General features: G+C 50.2%; 1 protein-coding gene across 1 annotated transcript; it reads right to left on the bottom strand.

The window, feature by feature from the left end:
- Positions 1–492: 492 nt before the first annotated feature.
- LOC311615027 (peptidyl-prolyl cis-trans isomerase FKBP1A-like) lies at positions 493–956 on the bottom strand. The gene has a single exon (XM_084870177.1). It carries the CDS (start codon positions 933–935, stop codon positions 609–611), a length of 327 nt encoding a protein of 108 aa, XP_084726303.1. The 5' UTR covers positions 936–956; the 3' UTR covers positions 493–608.
- Between the last annotated feature and the right edge of the window lie 204 nt (positions 957–1,160).

Here is a 1,160-nt window from a genome sequence, read left to right as displayed (position 1 = left end):
GATTTGCTTTTAAAAGGCAGAGGGTTTAAGGGGAGAGTGGGATGGGGCAGTGGAGGTGAGGGCTCTCTCCCCCCCACTTCAGTTTTGGGTAGGGCTCTTAATTCAACCTAAAGACATCTCTCAACTTGGAGATAGTTCGGCCCTCAACAGCGCCTCAAGTCTGCTATGGCTTTGCAGCGCAGCAGCAAGAATGTTTAATATATAATAGATAAAAATTTCATCCAAAAAGTAAAATAAAATAAACATTCTTGCATCCCCCACACACCAATTCCTAGTCTAAAGTTAACCCATTACTTGTGCTGTTAATACTTGACTAATACGTAATTGAAAACCTAGACCCAAAAGACTGAAACTGAATCTTCACCCCAAAACAAAAATAAAGAGTAACTTGAGGTAAATGGCATGTAGTTTAGGTCAACACACATACAAGGAGAAAGGGGAAGAGCAAAGCTGGGTGACAAAGCACATTCAGTCGGGGCAGATGTTTATACAAAGTGTAGTGGAACATCAGGAAAAGCTCCGCACGGATTCGCGTGTGCGCGTCGAGGGCTCCAGATCCCTCCATGGCACATCCAAGCACAGGGAACTCAAGGAGTAGGCCATTCCTGTCACTCCAGTTTTAGAAGTTCCACATCAAAGATGAGAGTGGCATTTGGTGGGATGATGCCTGGGTGCCCAGTGGCACCATAGGCAGAGTCTGGGGAGATAGTCAGTTTGGCTCTCTGACCCACACTCATCTGGGCAACCCCTTCTTCCCAGCCTCGGATCACCTCCTGTTTGCCTAGCATAAACTTAAAGGGCTTGTTTCTGTCCCGGGAGGAATCAAATTTCTTTCCATCTTCAAGCATCCCCGTGTAGTGCACCACACAGGTCTGGCTGCGCTTTGGGAAGGTGCACCCATCTCCGGAGCATTTGGTCTCCACTTGCATTCCCATGGTGGCGGCAGCGGCAGCAGCAGCGGCGGTGGTGGCGGCGGGCGGGCAGCGCGATGGACAGCGTGGACCGAGAGCAGATCTGGCGATTGCGCGGCTCTGCCCCGGCCCTCGCGCTACGCCTGCCCACGCGTGACCCGCCCTGCTCGCCCCCAGTACCATGCTGTTTTGATTACTATAGCCTTGTAGTATAGTTTCACACCAGATAGGTAAGACTTATTTTGTTTA

The sequence above is a fragment of the Pipistrellus hanaki genome, assembly GCF_964339955.1.
Source record: "Pipistrellus hanaki genome assembly, chromosome: X".
NCBI lineage: Eukaryota > Metazoa > Chordata > Mammalia > Chiroptera > Vespertilionidae > Pipistrellus > Pipistrellus hanaki.
Note: the sequence above shows the minus strand (reverse complement) of the source record. Positions and strands in the feature narration are given on the sequence as shown.

Bases quoted from the DNA above. Each gene is read 5' to 3' on its own strand.
- LOC311615027 (XM_084870177.1), bottom strand. From the start codon at position 935: ATGGGAATGCAAGTGGAGACCAAATGCTCCGGAGATGGGTGCACCTTC.